Consider the following 19,978-nt stretch of genomic DNA (forward strand, 5'->3'; position numbering starts at 1 on the left):
GAGATTGAGATGAGATTGACCTGCAATTAAAAAAATAACATCAGCAATGGATTCTGCACACATGAAAACCCCCCAAAAAAGTATTACACATCATTCTAGGACAAGCAGACCATCTTGGATTTCCCAAATGGCAACTTTGAGCAACCAAGCCAGAATTGCTCTAGCTCCCCATGACCTGGAGACCAGACGTGAGATTTGAGCTTGCCGTACGCTCAAGTCAAAGTGGCGATAGAATGATAAATCACGAAAGTTACGTGATCTCGACGTACGCCCGTTTTTCAGTCTGAGTAAGTTTGATAAATGAGGGCCCATATGAATACAACTCAACAAAAAGACCTTTATAGGAAACAATTTAGGTTTAGTATGGAGCACATGGAAGCGTCAAATGGAGGTCTCGAACCCCAAGCCTTATGCTTACAAACCAGACACAGTTCTCATGCCACAGAAACATGGAAGGTGCAAGTGTGCAAGTGAGAAGGAAATACTTAACCTTGTAGAAATGTGTTATTTCTGAGTTCCAAACCTTTTATTCAGAAGATAAGACAGGTGAGAGTGGGGTTTGAACTCACAATTCACATCCTTGGAGAGGATATTTATTATTAATATAAATTAATCTTCTAAGCCACCACCTGCTCTTAAAGCCTAGTGTGTCAACTTTGGACTTCTCAATCAAAAACATATTATGGGCACATTTGTGCCACACTATGAGATTAGTATGCATGCATGCGCATACACACACATATATATATATATACACACACACATATATATATACACACACACACACACACACACACACACACACATATACATATATACACACATATATATATAGCTTTATAATGAAGTCTGTAACACAAGACACTTTTCAAACAAACTCTTTAATATAGAGCATTATGAAATACAATGTACAATGATTATGAATCAATTTGACAAATAGTTTGCAGACATTGATGACTTTGTAGCTTGTTCTGTACAGTCCACCAGATGGCACCAAAGATCGCACCAAAAAAATATATTATGTGGGGTTAAACTTGTAGAATTATATTACTTCATTCATACATCAACATTTTGACAGCACCGAAAAATAATCAAAATATCAGCAGCAAAAACTTCTAAATAAAACACACAAAGATAGGGTCTATTAATGGCGTGACTCCCTTGTTTGTAGATCTCGGACTTCATGTGGCCAGTTCTGTGATGTCAGGTGTCTATGATGTATGACATAGGCCTACTCTAAATTTGGGCAAGGTGGCAGGCCCACCCAACCCCCAAGTGACTTTCATTATAATTAAAATAAGATATTTCTGAAAATATAAAACGTGTGGGGGGAAAAAAAAGGAACAGAGCTATTTCATTGGCCTACTGGCAGGGTGAGTGCACAAGAAATTTGGTGTCCAGTGGTTGGTGAGATTAGCCCCAGACAGACACAGACCCATTATATTACCTCTGATAATATTCTAACAAATGTACACACATAATGAAGTTCTTGTATGACTTGGTTTAATCACTTAAAACCCTATACTTAGTCGACCAGGGTTCCCCCAGGGCTCCAATACTTGGTCCGCTTCTCCCCCCTTCTACACAAAATCTGTACTGAAAATAGCTGATCTTAATATGGTTAAGAATCATTTGAAATGCTCAAGACAGATCTGAAGTCGAGGGAGACCGAAATGCAGCAAAAGTAGGTGCAAATATCTGTTGTACTTCGCAGATTTGCCTCCAAAAGGACATCAGAATGTTTTAAAGCACCTTTCCCCTGATTGAATCATTTACTTGGAAATGTAATCAGCAATTTCCCGCTTGGGCGGTTTAATCAGACGGTTTAATCAACTCCTTGGCTTAGCCCTAAACTTCTGGGGTGAGATAATCATTAAACATAATTTGCAAATGATGTAACAAATGAGAACAGACAAAAGCAAGGTGGAATAGACGTAGCTTGTGGACCTTTTAGTGACTTTCCCCGTCACTGAAAGGTCACTGGTTCGATACCGTCCTCCACCAAAAGCCAATGTGTTCGTTCTGTCAAAGTGCCCAGCATACAAATGACACTGTGCTTGCTCACTGTGACCAACTTTGGATGAGAGCATCAGCTAAATGCCTGTACTATACTTCAAGACACTATATTGCTTGTATTTTAAGGTCTGTTAACCAGCTTCTAACGTGTGCCGGTCAAACTGTATTTATTTTATCACTTGAGCCCTTACTTATACTTCATGTTATGACGTTGTGTGTCGTGGAGAGAAGATGCCCGGTCTCCAAGCTCACAACATTGTGCGCTTGAAGATCGGCATCGCTGCTTCAGCCGAATTCAGATAAGAGTCAGTCAGTGAGAGAGAGAAGCAAGCATATACTGTAGAGCCAAACACTCACCACATTTCGTAGGTATTTTTTGCAAGAATTCTTACCTAATGATGTCTTGCGACTCAAATGTTCCTCCTATTAATGCTGCCTCTAGTACAAGTGCAGACAGTGCACGGTGGGACCGTTCTTTTTTGCCCTAACCTGTTTAACCTGTTAAGATGATTCAGGTGTGCAAAAATATATTCCATTCTTGGGTAGTGAGGCCAAAATGCATCCTTCTTTATTCAACTCAACACATAGAAAACTTAGCAAGACTTGTTAACATATAAACAGCTTTAGAGGTATACATTTGAAAGTCCTACTGATAGCTACCACAACTCTTCATGCACACAAAACGATATAAATATTGCTATCGAGGTAGCAGCCTGACACTTTGTTCCTTTTCTTGTTGCTTAAGACGTTACATGATGCCGGCGGGTTCGACCAGTGGTTCGAGAGGCCGTACTGTAACCAAAGGGGCCGCGGTTTGATCTCCACAACGGATCAAACAGCAGCCATGTGTGTACTGGTGGGCTGTCAAAAGTGTTATTGAGTAAAGATGACAGCCAACGACACCCTAATGCCTGATTTATACTAAGTTGCGTGTTGGTGTCGTCACGTACCAAAAACACCCGATCTCAGCTCACAACTCTTTTGAGCTTGTAGATCGGTCATCTTTAGTGTGCGACACCTGCATGCAACTAAGTATGAATCAAGTTTAACTGCTAATTCACATGAGATAAGAGCCTCAGTTCAGATGGAAACACAACGCAGGTTTAGCAGTAAAATCTGCGCTTTCTGGATGAACTTGATTGGCCTGTAAAGCGCAAATACGAGAAAAAGGAAATTAAAGGAATATGTAAAATCTTTGAGTAATTTGGCCTCCCCATGGTTTTTAATTACCTACAAAAACAAATTAGTTTAGCTTTTATACACTTCTGTGCAAGTAAGATTCGGAATTAAGTCTAATTTATGCGCCGTCGCACAACGGTGTAGTGCGCCAAACATAGCAGACCTACAAGCTCACAATGCGACATGTTTTGAGCTTGTAGATCGGCAATTTCCGACGCGACACCGTCATGCGACGATGCATAAATTAGCCATTAGTATTCAACTGCTCCATTTTCCGGAAGGACAAATTCTGGGCTAATGAGGCAAACAGCAGAAACTGCTTTCATGTGCTTAAAAAAGGTAACAGGCCATAACTAGGCTTTTGATCTCTCTGTAGTTTGCTGTGAGACAAAAAAAACAAAAAAAGTTCATACTCTCTGCATTTGTAGGGCAGCCATGTAAAAAGGGAACCTTACTGACATTCAACATAAGGTACTGCTTTAGATTGCAGGGTGTCCTGACATTTTCAGAGGCTTGTCATTCCAGAATAAACCAGCATTTAAAATAAAAATATAAAATAAAATGCATGCTTAACTGAGTTTACATGAGAAAATAGTGCTTGCAGCTGCCGTGACAAGTCAGACAAATTCAGCAGGAAATTAGTCTGGCACCCCACTGTCCTACCAGCTGAACGTGTTTTTTTATAATAGAATAGAATATTCTGACCTTCAAATGATAGATGTTACCCGCCAGAGCAGCCGATAGCATGCATACAGTCAAAACTTGATTCTGTCTTTTACCTGCAGGATCTTCCTCACACCGTCGGTTGTTTTGGGAGTGTTTGGTAATTGTTTTTTTAAGCTTTAAAGCTTTTTTTAAGCTTTAAAGTCATAATGTGTAACTTTTTCAATTAAACAACTTTTTTTTTGATATAATCTTTGACTTGTATATTTTCCACAATAACCACATTCGACATAAATGTGTTTGACAACTTCTCTAAAAGACGATACATTTTTTTTTTAAATTGAGAGTGTCTGGGTTAACCGTAAATATACCGTAAATGTACTTATTTACGTAATTCAACATTAACAAATACTGTTTCTGACGATGTGTTATTGCATTCCAAAATATCGTCAAGGGCTAGGACCCTTCAGCATAAATTCCTCTATACTTCCTTCAGTATAGACAAACGCTGTAATGCCACAGAGCTACCGGTGGCCGGTAGGTGTCGCCAAAAAAAGAAGACTGCTGAAATGAATGTTACACAGTATGACTTTAAGTTGTAATGGTAGTGGCGGGTAAGGAGTGTAGAGTTGTGTCAGACTGTTTAAGGGTTAGAGGGGTTTTGAGTATGATAGCTTGTTAGGAGTTTGACGTAGCAGCAGTGGGCTCCGTTCGCTTGTCGTCTTTGTCGTCGCTCATCAACAGCAAAGGGAACATCCCCAGAATACAGCCAATAGTCACTCCTATTGCTTTACCCTGCAAGGGAACAAACACAACACTTTATTAGGTCATATTAACCACTTAAACCCTTTGTACTTTGTAGAGCGGAGTCCCCCAGGGGTCTATACTAGGTCCCCTCTACACCAAATCTCTGTTGAATGCTCTCACCATGTGGGAGCTCAGCCTGGTTTGCCACATGTCAGCCTGTTTGGGGGATAATTCCTCACCCTGCATCCCTAGTCTGGATACCAGAGCTTCCACGTAACCTGCAAGACTATTCTCACACACACACACACACACACACACACACACACACACGATAGAAGACAGACAGACAGACAGACAGACATACATATACAGACAGTTTAGAGATGGCAGATACTGTATGATCCACCTGCTAGTGCCAACAACGAAAACTACTTCAATCCGGTATAAAAGTGGATAAACATTTTGAAGATTCAACCGACAAGTTTCATCTTTTCACTCAAAAATGGGTTGACCATAAAGCATATACATAATCGCTCTGTCCTAGGTTCAACTCTGGGTTGGGGACTGTGTTGCATTGATTGCGCCAATTAAAACAAAAGAGCCAATTCCCCTCCTTGCGTACAGGTCCTGTCACTGCTAATCCACACTGTTTGGTGAAGACAACAATGTGTTTCCTCCTCTAATGCTTGTGGAGGAACACGCTACCCTTACCCCCAGCTGAACAGACACCCCGACCAACATGTAGTATTCGGAAAGTGCAGTGACAGAGTTCACCCTTTGCATTCCTTTGTCTCTTTAAAAGCATGAGAAATAATATTCAAATGATTTTAATCTGATGCTTACCCAAGGCCTGCCAAATCTGAAACCAGGTTCCCTAGAGCCGCAGCTGTAAGGGTAGAGAAACAGAGAGTGAGTGATGGCGAGCGAGAGAGATGGCAAAAGGAGGGCAGAGGTAAGGATTGGTGAGAGTACGAGAGATACAATAGGTGGAGGGTAGGGGTGCAAGAGTTTATCAAATGTATTGATTGAATTAATTATAAATTGATTTATTTCAGTATTGGCACCAAAGTTGATTTCCAAAAATAACAAAAATAGCCTATCTACAAGCTCATAGCGCATTGCCCCGCAAGGTGTTGTTTTCTTGTAGATGGGCTATGTTTGCAAGTTTTCCCTAGAGGAGGGGGTGTGGATTTAAGGGGGAGGGAGAGAGGGAGAAATGATGAAAGGATTGAAAACGTTACATGGAAATGAGTCTGTGAGAGAGAAGGACACAAGAGGAGAGAGAGTACAACTTTTTCCAACACATTGTTATTATGATCAAAGAGCAACTTGTGAAACTGGATTTATTTCCACTAAAGTAGGACTATTGTCAGCCTGAAGCCTTTATATTCCATCCAAAACTCAGCAGTCATTTAGAACAATTTGGGCTTTGGGCTTTGTATTTGGACATACAGTACACTCAATTCACTTCTCCTCAGATGTCACAGACACAAAGAAAGTTTGAGCCTGTGAATGGTGTAGTAGTTGGACACTTGCGGCTGGTACCACACAATACATACCGAGGCTAGCATGGGATGGCATTCCAAAAGAGCCTTAATTAGTGTGGTTGCCCGAATGGGCAACCAGACTATTGTTTTACAGAAACTTTATTCTCTCTAGATAAACAATTTTTCTATTCGCATCTCCTCCCACAGTTTATTTTTCCCAATTTAGTGCCATATGTCAAAATGACCGGCCTCACCGGGAATCGTGTGCTTGTATTTTGCTAAGAGATTGGTTGCATAGTTTTATTGATATTGATTTATTAGTGCATTAAATTTCCCCATCCACTTTAATGGAAAAGTGAAAAAACTAAAATTCAAGTATTTTTTTCTCAGAAACCGTAAGAGCTAGAGTTACCAGATTTGGAGGGGAGGTTTATAATTTAGTCCGAAATTATTTAAATAAATAATCACACCATTCGGCCTCATGGTGGCGCTATAACTGCCCACTTTACGTTTTTGGCCTATAACTTTTGAACCGTAGGTCCTAGAATAAAAATCTTTTCCCCTAGATTCCTTGGGTCATGACGCAACTCCCCATATAGGCCACGCCCATTTGCGTCAGGATAGATTTTCTGCCATTTTGAATTTTCTTCAAAACACACTTTTAGCTCCTCCTCCCACATATTTTCTCCAAATTTCACACAAATCGGTACACATTATCTCTGGACCCATGCGATAATCTGGAGTGAAACAGAATTTTGATAGTCCATACCGTTCGTCCGTAAATGGCTTCCAAAGTTAGCGGGAGGGGCCCGTTTTACAAAAAAGGCCACAAATCACAAACAAAACGTCCAGTCAATCCCAAATTTGAATCACATGTCAAGGGTGGTTTGCTCAACAAATCCCCAAAAGCATTTCCACTTTGATCCATAGGGGGCGCCACAACTGCGCAAAACGTAACCGTTTGATGCAAAAACATGATTTTTGGGGGGATCACTCCTCTCAAAATGAAAAGCAGGTGATCTCAGGAGTTACAGGACGATGTCATTGGCCTGCTACATTTGTGGGAGGGGCCTATTTATTTAGTGGGAGGGGCCTATTTCTTAAAATCAAAACGCAATGTATCATGAACGCAGGATCCAATCATCACCAAATTCGAATGGCACGTCGCGCGGCCTCCGACGGTATTCCTCCAAGCGTATTCCTCAAGTCCCGGCGGCCGGGACCGGCGTCGGCGCAACCACACTTTGCAATTGCCCTGAATTGCGACGCGTCTAGTTGCTTCCTGTACTTGTCCTACACTGTCCAAGTAAAAAATACAATCAATTACAAAAAAAAGTATTCTGTGGAACTCAGGATCCAAAAGGGATCGTGGCTCCAATGTGGATCTCAGATCACGTTGTACCAGTCATCTACAGCATGACATCAGTTGACTATGACGTTCAGGTTCCCTTTCAGCCCAATCAGAGAGGCTAGAGCCCCATTGACTACCTTAGTCCCTTCATCAAATGAAAGTTAAATATTTCTAAACCTATAAAACGTGGGAACAAATAGTGGGGTTACTTCTGTGGCCTGCTGGCAGTGTGCATGAGAAATATGACTGTTTGCACGATTAGCTCTGCCACGTCATAAAAAAAGATTGAAAAAGTAATGCGTTTCCCATTCTCCTTGGGGCGATTTTTTATGGCGTGTCTATGTGGGGGGTGAGCTGTCTAGTAGAGGGTCTGCCTGTGTTTATGGATCTAATCTCGTAAATCGCTGGACCGATCACTGCAATACATCTCTTGAGCATGCTGCCAGTAGGTCACAGAAGTACCTCAACAAATCTTTCCCACGTTTTATATTATTTATTTGAAATATTAAAATGTAAGTTGATAAAAGGAAGTCAAAGGGGCTTTCAGTCTGAAACCTCAGATATGTCATAGAAAATGACCAGCCTGTGACGTCAGGCTACCCACATGAAGTCAGAGCCACACTGTTCCTATGAGGATCCCGAGATCCACAGTATATATTTTTTGATATTTTTCTTTTTAATAAATAAAGCAATAGTAGTCGAGGGTGCTCATTAAAATCATGAGGATGCTAAACAGGTGCTGCTGCTGCTGCTGCTCATCCCCTCCAGGTACTTTAGTGGGAGACATCAAAATCACAGACACATGAAAGCTCATCTCTGTCAGAAATTCCCATGGCAACCTAAAGCTAAAACTCACAATCCCCAATGTTTCCCTTTTCAGTCATGCCATGGAAGACTCCCTAGTACCAATGAGTCTTTATCAACACCCTCTAGCATTACGGTGCCGACGCTGAGTAAACACTCAATACTTCACTTACTAAAATGCATTTCGATTTGTATTATTAGCCGTTACAATCAACATTTAAAAATGTAAATACTGTAACTGTGTGTGTGTCTGTCTGTCAAAGCTCGGTGAATTAAACATTGAAAATTAAATAAATCTGAGCACAAACCAGCCAGTTTATATTAGGCCTAACACTGTGTTCTTTTATGCAAAAGAATGAACTGAATAGCATCAATACTGGAAACGTCACCTGCAGAATAAGAGGTAAATTTCATGTATTCAGAACTAAAAAAAAGAAACATGGGCCTGGCGTGACTGCGAGAACAAGGTGAATGAAACGCGTTGAGTTACCGGGGCCCCAGAGCCTGTGGCCTTGATCCCTGTGCATTGTGCCATATTTCAAGTGATAGACAGCAAGCCATCACATCACATGGCTGCCTCGCTCCACATCAGCCACATCAGAGAGACACTTCATACAGTACAGCTCTCTCTCCCTACGGAGGAACACTTTTTGTGTGTGTGAAAAGATTTGCATGACAATGAAGACACCCACAGAAGACTTGACACATTTTTCACATGTCACAGATGACTAGTCTTTTATTTACCGAGCAGGATTTGAATGATCATTGCCATTCACCAGAGTTCTGCTGCACAAGTTTTTTAGTTGGAGAAACCACAGCCTCCCTTTGCCCGTGCAGTGTAGCGGGTACAGTATGTACGATAAACTCATAATGACTATCTCATTCATATTTTAGGCATTCAGCCCACATTCAGCTCATCTAGAGGAATGCAACAGTCAGTGGAGCGTGGTTGTAATGTATTACCCAGGCAGATTCTTATCATTCTTTCTCTTACTAGATGAGGAAAATGATTCTGACTCGTGGCTGTCTTTCTTATTGACACTTTCAAGCGCAGAAGCCTGCCACAGTAATAAAGTTATGGTTTTCATTTCGTTTCACGGCAGAGAAGACTGAAATGGGAATTAGGATTGTGTTTCAGTATGAGGAGGTTCTGTATGTCTCTTGAAGGATATTAGATTTTGTTTTTTTACATTTAGCTGAGGTTAACTGTCTGAAAAAGCTTCACTTCACCCACACATACTAGCAAAGGTTAGTGCTTCAGTGCCAAGACAGCAGGGCTGTGCAATTAACTGAAAATATATCGAAACCTAGAATTTAGAACCTATAACAGACTTAATCTTTCTCATGTAGGTTAATTGAATAATCGAGAAGCAGGCTTTTATTTTAAATAATTGAAGAAAATATTTTTTTTTATCAACAAATCAACACGAAACAATTCAATAATTTTCCCAATCGTATAAATTGATTAGTTTGATTCACCACATAACCCTGTATTATACTTGTTTATACTTGTATGTTGTAAAATGGTGGCGTACAAAAATAGCCAATCTACAAACTCACATACAGTATGTCACATCACGACTAGATCTGCTTTTTTATTGTTCATTAATTGTAATCAAGGCAAAAGTTTAAAATCGTGATATTGATTTGAAGTCATTTTGCCCAGTCTTACTAAAAACTTGAAAAGTACATTGAAATACCAAGGCTGGGAGAATACAGCCAGCCAACTGAAGTACGTACGTAACTAAATTGTGTCTCGCTTTGAAACCAATTACGAACCACTGATCTAGAACACACTACGGGGACCAACATTTACACTGAGATTGAATGTAGGGATATGTGTTTATATTATAGCCTATGCCCCAGTGCTTAGCCATTCTACGCAATCTTCTAAAATAAACCTATGCCCCAGTGCTCGGCCATTCTACGCAATATTCTAAAATAAACCTATGCCCCAGTGCTTAGACATTCTACGCAATCTTCTAAAAAATATATAACCAAAAAACCTGTATCCATGGTAACAGAATAAAACCTAACCATGCGGCGAGACAGAGGCTCAGACCACTGAGCATAGACTCAAACTACACATTTGGTGCTTGCATCCACACTCCAAGCAGCCGGTACGATGATGATGATGATGGTAGGTTGTGATTGCTGCAATCAACAACTGTCTACAGAATGACAGAAGAAAAATGGTTGCTCAAGGGACAATTGAAAAGAAAAGAAAAGAAAAAGAGAACCAGTTTGGTTTGCTCTGCTCTTATTCAAAACCCCAAAATATTCTGGTTCATGCCAGTTCATTTATCCTGAAAATTAAGCATGTCGTCTGGTGGATTCAGTCCAAGGCAGGATTCAAATGACTAATGAAGTACAGACAGCGAAAATGACTCTTAGGGAATATGTTACACTGAAAGCTGGCTGTAAAACCCAGCCCCTTATGCCCTCAACGGGTATTGCATAATTTAAGCCTTCAATCACACTGACAGATGAATGTTTCAGCTAATGAAAATAGGGAACCGTTTGCTTTTGTGTTAACTAGGAAGTCCATTGCCAATTTGTTTCGCTAGATCATGTTTAATGCAGTTCTGTTGTGGCAGGGCTGAATCTTATTAATATTTTCATAATAAATGAATACTGCATGTTGAGTATCTTTTTATTTGATCATTAGATAATGTGACAAAGTCCCACAGAGAATGGAAACATCCAATGAAAGTGCACACACTGTATGGATTTTGTCATGTGTGGGCGCTACTCTTTTCTCTATGACGGAATACTAGCAGGACATTCTTTCCCATGCCTCTATTATTTTCATTCCCTCAGCTTTCCTATGGCCTCAGTAAAGAAACAAAACCAAGAGTCTAAAAGCCCCGCTAGCAGCCCCAAGATTCCATGCTTCTTTCTCCAGGGAGCATGAATGCATTCGGGAGAATCTGGCCATCAGTTTTTGATATAACTGTGTGGCCCAAGGGTGGCGCTACAGGAAAGGCCATGGAGTTGCCAAAATCAGTCAGGGTTTATTCCTTGTTGAGCGCATTAAGTTTCATAGCAATCTGCCCATTTCATTTTAAGATATCCCCACATGCGGGGCAGGTGTGTGTTGCATTGCCATTACGTGTGCCTCTCTACAGGTCTCAGGGGATATGTGTTCCTCCAGGTGAGAGCTACATGAGACGCAGGAAGAACATCCTGTCCAGGTCTGAAGGCGTCATGTTGCGCTTCAGGAGCTCCCCGATGCTTGTCCGGCCGGCCTGTGGCCAGATTGTAATTGGTTGTAGAGTGCAAGCGTGTGGATCTCGTGTCCAATGCCAGCGGAGCTGCCTGTGTGCCAGCGTCGTGCACGAGCCGATGTGAAATGCCTCCGGTGAGCTCATGTGCCGTCTGTACAGCGTCCGGGTTTCAGAGCCAGATTCTTAGAGGAGATAGCCAGTGGCGTCCCCAGGAATTACATTTAGGACAGGCGATTTTTTTTTGCACCGACCTACCCGCCCCCCCCCTCGATTACCACCAAAATTATTAAAGAAAAACGGTTGACAACGGTAATCGAAAATCAGCGATCAAAAACCGACGAAAGTAGCCGGTTTCAAAATGTTTTGGCCATTATCTCCAGAACAGAAGGTCCAATCTGCTCAGTTCAAAGCTTGTTGGATGCGTGACTTTGAGGACATTAAGCACGCAATGACGCCTTTTCGGGTTATTTGGGTTTTCTAGGGGAGGCAAGATTTTGGTTGGGCAGGCCTGTTCTGCCTCTACAGTGGCTATGCCTCTGGAAATAGCTCAAAGAAAATAGATTAAATCGCCTGTTTTAGCTATTTTCACACAACACCATCATACGACAAAGTATAAAATGGTGGTTAAGTCTGTAAATTTGTTTATCTTCTATTATAACACTTATCTGTCATCTCATCTATTTCTGTAACTTACCAGCCATGGTGGAGATTCCCAGAGTGACTCCTATCGACAGCTCAATCTGGGTTCCCTAGGAAACAGGTAGAAATTAAAGAGTATATTTAGTATATTGAACCAAACTAACTGATATCACATAAAGAACAAGAACCCTTTAAGCTACCAATATAAAATACACCAGACATAATTACATGGATGCATTGCAAATTCTATCAACATGAATGAGCCTATGTGTGAATATGTTATGCAACTATAAATAGATTTACATGGTATAAATGTACTAGTTTACATTATGTAAAACAGACACAAAATAAGACAGGACTATTAAGGCTGCATGTTTATGGCTAAAATGCAAATGCTGAGAATTTGGCTTAATATCATCATAATCAGTACTAATCACAAGTATTGATAATAACGCTTTTTGGTGTAAAATAAAAGGGGTTATAATTATTGTCTTAATGCATTTGTTGCTTATTGTGCTCTTCAGTGCCATGTGTGTGGTCAAATCATTATGTAATGGTGACTTTGTGTTACTCTGTGAGCCTGATGGCTGGGGAGATGAGGTTGTACAATGTTCTGGCATAACCCTTGCGTAAGGGTGAGCAAGGTGCAACAGCTGACCAAAAGCTTCACGATTACATAACTGTGATACATCAAAATCATGATTTTCAATTAGTTTTTATGTAACCTTTATTCATCCAGGGTAGTAACTGTGCAGCCCTACTTTATAGCTTGATTTCCTCTGAAATGGGTCACACAGTAGGAAACGCTTTGTTAATAAAGCACTACATGGGCTGGTGGAGCCTGAAATGCACTTGCTGCATTCACCGTTTCATCATCCGAACAGGATGCTCAGAGGAGAAAACCACGGCCACAGTGACTGATAGAGCTACAGCTACTTGTACTATTTTACTATTGAAATAGGATTTTTAATAGAAACAAGCCTAGTATGTTATATGATAAAGTGTCTCGCAGAAAACCTACCAGCCACAGTTCACATTCAACTATATTTGGCTGGTGGCAATTTCTCACCCTGCTAATAAGTTCTATTCTCAACAGTGTAGCGAGACAGGATGTCATAAAGTGGTGGACAGTAACAAAGTACATTTTTTTGAGTATCTGTACTTTACTTGAGTTTAGGTATTTTTGGATACTATTTTTGGACACTTTCACTCCATTACAAAGACTTTCAAAGACTGTCCTTGTGACTATTGTACTTTTGACTCCACTACATTTCTAGGAAGGGAAAAAGTACATTATTAACTAACCAACCCCTATTTCAAATGTAATGAAAATAGCAGATCTGCAAGTTCACAACACGTTGTTGTGTAAAAGCAGGTACTCCAGTACTATTTGACCAGGAGTATCTATACTTTGACTCAAGTACTGGGGTTGAGTACTTTGTCCAGCCCTTGATGTCATATTGATGAGGACACTTAATCTTTGGAAACCTTGTGGCTGACACCAGCAGGAGGAGATGCCAGGAGATGCTGTAATGACCCTGGCAACAACAAGCTGGAATTTTAATGGGCTTTCCTCTACAGTGATTCAGCAGTGGGGGACCATAACAGTAAAGTAAACAAACCGCCTAAACAAAATATGAAAGTAAAAGAAAAACCTGAATCTAAATTTGCTCAGTTTACTTCAAAAAAATGAAGAAAGGTATGCTTTTTCCATCTCAATTCCAAATAAGATTTTTTTTTGCACAGCCAGACATTTTTGGCACTGCCAGAACTTTTTCGCACTGCCAGAACTTAGATCAAACTAAAGGAGACAAAGTTGCAGCCAAAACAAACAAACTCTCTGCCAATCAATTTCTGACGGTGTGTGGTTTAAGACCATCTGCTGCCGTATGGAGACATGAAACAGCAGCAGCCAGGAATATCGCTGATCAAACCAAAATGGCCTACCACTTACTGCTGCTATCATGATGGCGTTGTCAAGGAAACCAAATCCAATGAATGGGAGGCAATTGTGGATCAGCACTGGGGGGGGGGAGAAAAAAGAAACGTAAATAATGAATTAACCATCATCATGGAAACTTGGTACAAGATACATAAATCACATGGCAATTACTGTTCTGTGCAACATGCAGTCTCAGCCGCGCAGCAGATCTTTGTCAAGATCTGCCAAGTCCTTCATTATCTGTGTGTGTGTGTGTGTGTGTGTGTGTGTGTGTGTGTGTGTGTGTGTGTGTGTGTGTGTGTGTGTGTGTGTGTGTGTGTGTGTGTGTGTGTGTGTGTGTGTCTCTAACAGTGGGTGGAGGATTCTGGAATTAATACGTCCCATTTCACTTTGTTCTGAACACAGAATTTTTTGATTGGCAAGCAAACCTCCAATGTTGGTTCAACTTGGTTGGTATTCTGCTGGTGTGGCTGAAAGATTAGATGAACCCCAAACTCAGTCTTCTCCTAATAAGAGTAGTCTTTTTTCGATTCAAAATCCCACAGGGAAATCTTAGGTCAAGTCATATAAGAACTGTGTTCCAAAAATAAACAAATCAGCCCACGATTCTGTCAGGTATGTGACTCGTATTGTTTATGATATTGAGTTGCATTTGATAACATCTGTCTTTGGATAAAGACAGATGGATAAATGGATAAATTAGTACTAGTGCGCGACGCATGCACGCACACGCACACACACACACACACACACACAGGTATTTTGAATTAGTGAGAGCTGTTGAAACAGGAAGGATAAACACAGCTGCAGCGTGTTCTGTTATTCAGTCTGTGTGAAAACAACTGAATAGGTTTACGTTCTTCAAAAACCTGTATGTACAGTCGTCACCTATAGGCATGTACTGTACATTCCAACATGACTAATCATGTAGAAGGAAATGTACAGTGTACACAGACAGTTTGGGACAAAGGACGAAGGCCATTATAGAAAATTAAATGGATTTGGTGAATAGACCAACAGAAAGTGTGTGTTATATGATATGATGACACTTGTCATACGTAATTGAGGTCTTTTACTTATCATAAGCTTGCTTCTCAACACCTGGGGGGATATAAATATTGATTCTGAATATTGGGAACTGTTTCAATACTCATTTGCCGCACTATCTATACCAGCCGCGCGCTCTCCTATAACCGTTATGGTCTCTGCCTAAAAGTCAAGACAACAACCAGCATTTATCTTCCTCCACAGTAACACACAGGCCCACACACACACACACACACACACACACACACACACACACACACACACACTTTGCCAACATGGGGGAGGCCTGCCTCACTCACACTGCTTAACTAAGCTCTCCTCACTCGACTCATCTTGCACTTGAAAATATCTGTCACAGTGTTATAGTTTGTGGGTGGTAGCTTGCAAAACATGAGTGCTAACGGTTTAAGAGTGACAAATATAAGGCGCTCCGGACAAAAGTCAAACTATTACACTTCCTCAGCCCATCTCTCCACAGCATGATCTTGGCTTAAGAGCTTAACTTTTGTTTGGTGTTTTATATTTATTTATACTCAATAATTTTGTGTTTTCTCACCATGATATTGAACACTGAGAATGTTCAAGATATTGCTTTAACATTTTTGTTGTAGATTAGAGCACATGAAATGTGTGCCTAATCACAGACGCCCATCACAGTTAAAAACTGGCAATAAATTAATGATGTTCATGTCACTTTGCAAATCACTACTGGCTCATAGTACTGTACACTACTGTATGTATAATTTGACATTTTTAGTACACAATCACTTTATGTTAGCCTGCCAAATTGTGCCAATGCTGTTTCAGATTATTTTCTACACAGGGCACTGTTCCTTTATACATGGGCCACCTTGAAATTATTTTGCAGAATTAGAGTACAGTATATACCCAATTGTCCAGACACCACTACACCACGGATTACAGATATATTATATTTGGTGAATAACATTTGTCGCATTTCTCCCCCCCCCCCCCTTCGTTGTGTCTAATTTCTCTAGGGAGGAATTTAAATGGAGCTAAAGCATTGTTTTTGTGGCCAGCTATTCAGACCATTGCCTGCTTCTCCTCACCTTGTCCTCCAGGTAATCAAACGGAATGAATTCTGGGACAAGCAGCTGGCGAGAAATTAGTGAGCTATTTTGTTAAATTTGTCAAACTAAAAGGGAGCAGCTGTTCATATCATGTGCAGAGAGATTAAGGAACATAACATTTTTGCCAGGGATGAATTGGGGCAGCACAGTGGTGCAGTGGTTAGCACTGATGCCTTACAGTTTACAGAGGTTCAAAACTTCTGTGTGAAGTTTTAATGTTCTCCCCATGTTTGCGTGGGTTCCCTTCCTCCCATACCAAAAGACATGTGCCATTCCATTGCCCTTGCCTTGACCAAGCTACTGGCATTACATTACATCTGGGGTTGCTTGGCCCCCCGAGTGCCACACTGTGGCTGCTCACTGCTCCTTAGGATGGGTCAAATGCAGAGGACACATTTTCTCAAGGGGAGAATAAAGTTATTAATGTTTTTTTTAGAATTTTATGTAAATAGGGTTGCAACTTGCAACTATCGAATATATTCTAACGATTATACTATTGATTACTTTTTTGATTAATTGAATAATCAATTAGCACAAATATTCAACTAATCAATTAACTCAATTGATCAACTTAATTTAAATAAATGTTATACTTTGTCGCACAACAATGTCATGCAAACATTTTGAGAATAGCAGATCTACAAGCTTTTGCAGCCCTAGATTCAAATGAAGAAATGTAGGAGAAGTAAATACACCATTATTCATGTGTTGGTTAAAGTATTAACAAAACATGTATGCTATTTACATCTGTGAGTGTGCACCATGACTAGATTGTTCATTCCTGTAACTTGAACTGAAAACTGAAATTGGCCGAGTAAGGAAACACCCTCTGCATGCAAGTAATCTTTGTGCTTGACATGTTTGTGATGACATTGCTTTGGCGTTGTGCCAAAGCAATGTCATTGCTTTGGCACTGACACTACCTTTCAAGTATGAAAAGGCAAAGTGCAATGGCGGAAAGGGCTATGATAAAGGATGCTGATCGTTAATGCCTTGTGTCAATTATGTTTATATAGGGCCAGACTGGGAACCCAAATCAGATAGGTAATCCAACACACTACATTTCAAGTCACAATGTTGTAATGTTTCACACTTTGAAGCGTGGCAAAAATAATCAATTGATTAATATGGTCCCCACTCCTTTGGGGTATTTTTTGTCACAGTACATTTGCACATACGTGAAATTTGTCCTGTGCATTTAATCCATCCTAACCATTATTAATACAGTGCCAGGGGAGCAACTAGGGGTTAGGTGTCTTGCTCAGGGACACTTTTAGATGGGGGCGGTGGGGGTGAACCAAGGCCTTCAGTTTCCAATAATCCCTGGAGAACAGCTTGATTTACAAACAAAAACCCCACAAACATCCATAACTTCTCGCCATAACGCTCGCTCTTGAGGTTTAGCAAACTTTTACTCAATTACTAAGGTACTGTAACTTTTTAATAACTAGGGAGTAAATGTAAATAACTCAATCTCAATAAATATATAGCCTTTAACAGAAAAATGGTCTATGTTTATGTGCAATATTAAAGCCCGAAGCTGTGAATAATACAACGATACTGTGTGTATTGTTCTGCTCTTAACAGGACAGAACATTGGATTTTGATCATAGAGCAGTTTAAAATTTATGGCATACTGAAGTTATTTTGCTGCTCCAGAGCAGGGTTAAGATTTCTTCTTTGAAAAACGTTCTCTGATGAAAAGATCAACAAAGAAAAAATCTGATTATAGTTTTAAAAGGCCCTGTGTGTTTGTGTGCATCAGAAGCTGTCCTCACTGATCCTGTTCCAATCTATTAATAATCTGAATGCCACAGTCTCTGGCATATTGTGGCTCTGCTACATGCATACATTATATATTCTGTGTGTGTGAGACTGAGAGAGAGACAGAGAGAGATGGACAGAAAAGTGGAAGTTCATAATATACGCAACACTGTGCATCTGTGTGTGCACATATATCTTGCATGCATCAGCTGTGTACACTGTGTGTGATTGCATTGACCCATCAACAAATATCTCTGTCTGTCACAGACAGAAAAACAACTATCATCTTTCACAATATGTATAACCCTGTGCTGAGCGTGTGTGCACTGTGCATGCACGCAAATGTGACAGAGAGAGGTTTAATGTCTCACCATATCGGATTTGTGCTGACGTGGGTGGTGAGGCTGCCACAGTTTCTAGAAGAAAGAGAAAAAGAGACACAGGATCAATATCACATTAGTTTGCCGTTATGCCAGGCAATGTTTTACCTCGACTTCTCAGAAGAGGAACATCGGTGTGCAATTCTTCAAAGCGAGCTGGTAATATCTCCAGCCAATTTTCACAAAACTGGCTGCACGTGATAAGACTGAGCAGATGGTGATTGATTCCCTGGTGCTTTTAACACATGAAACCTGTGAAAATGCACCAGCTGTTTTTCAGGTAAAAGGTAGTAGCACTATCTCACAGCCACACTGCATGAACATGGCCCAATATGTCTGACACAAGCCTACAACGCCATGCTCATGATATTTCACTGTCACACTGAAGAACCCAAGATGAATGTTTATTCCACGTTCATGCCACAATATGGAAATGTTTGGCCATTCAGACGGCCAATATGTGTATTATGGTGGTGACTATATAGTCACTGTCGGGCAGTGTTTTTTTGTAAACTAATGCTACTTCGTCATACTTGTGTCACACAGAAGTAGCAAAAATAGGCAATCTACAAGCTCACAACAATCGTCGCAATGCAACGTCTTGTAGATCTGCTATTTTTGCAACAAAAAAAGGAAAACATTTACTGTAGTTTAAGTGATAGCTAGTCTCTCTGTTGGTTTTAAAAATATTGAACCAATGAAAAGTATTAACAAGATAATTAGCTAGTGACTAATTCATAACTGGTTATTTTTTGTAAAGTAAGAGCTTTGGACATACAAGGTTTCCACTCGACAGCAACGATATATACTGTATAAGACAGCACACACCGGGCAGTCTAGTGAGCACTGCAGGGAGGAATGCCTTGCTGAGGAAATTAAGCTTAGCTGACTGTTCCACTAACCCAAATACTTTATATCCAGACAGAGTGCATTCAGGGTGAGAGTGCAAAGGGGTACCTCAGGACATTTAGTACAGGATATCTCTGCTGAGTGAGTAGCTACTTCATAGGGCTGGTGATATGGACAAAAATCAAATATCACGATTTTCTTTAAACAAATTATTCAATATCAATATTCTGATAATCATTTTTTGTATTGTGACAATAATACGAATTGTCTTTTAAATGTTTCAAAAATAGTAAAAAAACAAGCGATGTACAAGATCTACAATCACAATGTGTTGTGATGCAACACGCTATCTTGAACATCTGCTATTGTTGCCATTCTGACCATTTCTGAATGTATAAAATTAGGCTTAAGTGATTAAATCCCGGAGGAGACAACACTTATATCACCATTTGCTAAATCCAAGAGACAATATCTAGTCTCATATCACAATATGGATATATTGCCCAGCCATAGTTTTTAATCGATGTTTAATGAGCTTCATGAGTTTATTTAGGATCCCCATTAGCTGTTACACCAGGCAACAGCTATTCTTCATGGGGTCCACACAGAAGAATATAGAAACATACAAATAGCAAAAACAAATCAAAATAAGAAAACATAAAGACAAGGTTAGTGCATACACACAAGTAATATACATGGTAGACACAAGTATTATACATGCTAACACGAGTAATATACATGGTAAATGATGTGAGTGCAACTCCATGACTGAACAGATAAACGTTGCAGGAC

The 19,978-nt window shown here is 40.2% G+C and overlaps 2 protein-coding genes across 3 annotated transcripts in view; one reads left to right on the plus strand and one right to left on the minus strand.

Annotated features, from left to right (window-relative positions):
• Positions 1-19,978, plus strand: part of carmil1 (capping protein regulator and myosin 1 linker 1) — a 361,807-nt gene that overhangs the window by 163,190 nt on the left and 178,639 nt on the right. The gene's annotated exons all lie outside the window — the stretch shown is intronic.
• Positions 863-19,978, minus strand: part of tmem65 (transmembrane protein 65) — a 36,044-nt gene continuing 16,928 nt past the window's right edge. For both annotated transcript variants that reach the window (XM_080443406.1, XM_080443405.1), the window contains 6 exons: positions 18,329-18,373; positions 14,068-14,135; positions 12,169-12,223; positions 5,449-5,491; positions 4,786-4,891; positions 863-4,653 (listed from right to left, as the gene is read on the minus strand). In XM_080443406.1, coding sequence (XP_080299532.1) covers positions 4,537-4,653; positions 4,786-4,891; positions 5,449-5,491; positions 12,169-12,223; positions 14,068-14,135; positions 18,329-18,373 — 434 coding nt within the window. In that variant the 3' untranslated portion in view covers positions 863-4,536. The remainder of the gene's footprint in view (positions 4,654-4,785; positions 4,892-5,448; positions 5,492-12,168; positions 12,224-14,067; positions 14,136-18,328; positions 18,374-19,978) is intronic.

Source organism: Gymnoscopelus braueri (genome assembly GCF_963280865.1).
Source record: "Gymnoscopelus braueri genome assembly, chromosome: 11".
Taxonomy (NCBI): domain Eukaryota; kingdom Metazoa; phylum Chordata; class Actinopteri; order Myctophiformes; family Myctophidae; genus Gymnoscopelus; species Gymnoscopelus braueri.